Genomic DNA, 2,689 nt, shown 5'->3' on the forward strand with positions numbered 1-2,689 from the left:
AGCTGAGCTGAGATTAAACAATCTAATGCCAGGTGTCCTCCATGCAGGAAACCAGATGAATTATTTAATTTATAACCAGCCTGGTTTTCTAACACTTGGGTAGGCAAACAATTTTTGTGTCATTAAATTTGTTGCCCATATTTGCCCTAACAGTCTTGGGATTGTCTTTGATTTTAAATGTCTTAGTTGGTGAGCTGCATAAAATAATACATAAAATAATTATTTATTGATCATTGCTTATAAATAAACTATGGTACTTGACCTTGAAAAATTACTTTGAACAGCTTCATATATTGTCTCACAGTTGAAGTGCTTTACCGAAATCAAGATATGGGTACAAGCTATTTCAGTATCATTAGAACTTCAAGGAACTTTTAATTTATTATTTTCTTTTATCTTTTTTAGGAGTTTGTTGTGCTGTCCAAGAGTTTGATGAATGACCCCATTATGGAAAGAGAAATTGTAACAAGGGCCAAAGACTACGTGAAGAAACATCATTCATGGGAAAGTGAAAGAAAAGCCTATCAGAATCTTGTCCTAAGCCTCCAGTGAATTGCAAGACTACAGCTGATACCCAGCAGTCTGTGTAGAGCACCTTAATGATGGACATGTAATTAGATTTGGGTTTCTCTTGGTTTCTTTTTAGAAGAGATAGTAAGACATGCATTATTATTCTATTCAAACATACAAGCATCACAGGAGTTGCCTGCTACTTCAAACTATCAAATTTATCTAATTCAGCACACTGTCTCTAGTGTACCAATTCATCACAGACCAGTATCATTTTGTGAGATCACACAGGAGAAGTACACTCTTTGAGCAGCCACAAAATTTTTGTTGTTGTAAGGCCTCAAAGGGACGATTTCTTGTACACAGTGGAATACTCTACCACATAGAGCTTACATCAGATGTTCTGATCATGTTGCATCCTAACCAAACTGCAGTAGCAGTTTTCTTTCCAGTTGTAGCAATCTGAATGTATTCGGGTACACGTGACATGCACATACATGTTCATAACACCCAGATTAGTTACATATACAGAGTATAAAATTGTTAAGATGAAAGCTTTCCTAAGACTGAAAGATCAGTGAGTCTATTGACTGCACAATGATTGGGGGGCCAAAAAGCAAATGGAGTGTTGATGCTTAGGGAAAGTGAGGAGTATAGGGCATGTTTTGTACTGCCCTGTGAGTACCTAAATTGCTTTCAGATAAGCTGATACGGCCAAACAGTCCTGTGCCTGCATTTTGTCTTGGGTCCTGGGACTAGCGCAAGGAGGTTGGCACAGCACCTGACAGCCATACATGGCTTCAGATGCCAGAACTGCACAGCACTGCCCGCAGCAGCAAGACGTGCTTGCTGACAGAGATGATTTGTTACATAAACTACCTCTTAGTTTGCCAGTTTCTTTGGTACCTCTGTGGTTACTTATTTACTAAAAGATTTGAGAGAGCTGTAAAGGTGGGGTGGGGGGGGGACGGGGAGGTATTTTCAATTTACTATGTATTTTGGTACTGTTTGTTCTCGTTTGTGGCTTTTAGGTTATATTGTGACATACTGCAGCAGGCTATTTTAAAAAGACTTATCTGTGCTTGAAGTCCATATTAATCATTCCGGCTAGCCCAGCGGTTATGGACAATATCTTTGAATCCACAATTGGTCATCAAAGGACTTACATTTATATCAGAAAAGAGGGTTATATTTTTAACTACTTGTTATTGAGAAACTGTTTGCTTTGTATAGGCTTGATCCTACCCCCATGAGAACCAGTGAGAAGTTTTCTATTGATTTGAACGGTTGTTGTACCAGACTTTTCTTTGTAATAATGAAGTTCACTGTGTATTTTAAGCTTTCCCCTTTATTTTTGATGTGTTGCAGCTATTGGGACAGTAAATGAGAAAATAATTTGAATGTTGTATATTGACTTCTCCAAAACGTTCCCCTCCTTTTATTGTAATGCGCTTCTGCTCAGCACTGCCTTCGGTAACACAGTCCCCAAGGGCAAAACTGGTCTGATCTCAAACACAAGAATTGCTACACTCCCTTTTGAGCACACTTTTCCTAAATATTTCTGGTGTGTCTTTTGACATGCTGGGATGTTCTCAGTTTAAAAGCCACCAGCCAACATCTAGTACTGAACCATTTCTAAATCTGCAACTGAATCAGCCGGTTGGATTTTCTCTGCTGTCTCAGAAGGAGCCATATTTCTTTGGACATCTCTGATACCAGTGAGTGCTGCAGCCTCTCACGGGATTGCAGTGTCTCTTTGGGCCACAGCAAACTATATACTAAAGGAGGGAGCCCAGAACATGGATTTTCAGCATGATGTATGTGGTATGGGACCTTTATAGGCAATAGGAAAAAAAAGACCATTTATAGCTCAGCCGACTGCAAGGAGTCTTGTTCTTCTCAAAACATCTCATAGATCCCTCTGCCAGTGTATCTCTGATAGCTGCAGGGAGTCTTGTTCTTCTCAAAACATCTTCTCATAGATCCCTCTGCCAGTGTATCTCTGATAATCTTCTTTGGCTTTGAGCCTTAGCCCTCCTCCCACCCCGCTTCCTATAGTATTGCTTGTCTTCTGAGAAATACAGATTATTAAAAACAAATAAACAAATACATAATGTGGGATAGAAGTCGCTAAGCATTGCGCTAACAGTAAATTATTAGTAATGATTAGAAAGCTTTT

At 39.2% G+C, this 2,689-nt stretch overlaps 1 protein-coding gene across 2 annotated transcripts in view; it reads left to right on the forward strand.

Moving 5' to 3' along the window:
* The window catches only part of GLT1D1 (glycosyltransferase 1 domain containing 1), a 49,425-nt gene extending 47,024 nt beyond the window's left edge, over positions 1 to 2,401 (forward strand). For both annotated transcript variants that reach the window (XM_035898601.1, XM_035898602.1), the window contains one exon: positions 406 to 2,401. In XM_035898601.1, the coding sequence (XP_035754494.1) occupies positions 406 to 552 (147 nt within the window). In that variant the 3' untranslated portion in view covers positions 553 to 2,401. The remainder of the gene's footprint in view (positions 1 to 405) is intronic.
* The last annotated feature ends 288 nt before the right edge of the window (positions 2,402 to 2,689 follow it).

The sequence above is a fragment of the Egretta garzetta genome, unplaced genomic scaffold, assembly GCF_000687185.1.
Source record: "Egretta garzetta isolate BGI_Z169 unplaced genomic scaffold, ASM68718v1 scaffold447, whole genome shotgun sequence".
Taxonomy (NCBI): domain Eukaryota; kingdom Metazoa; phylum Chordata; class Aves; order Pelecaniformes; family Ardeidae; genus Egretta; species Egretta garzetta.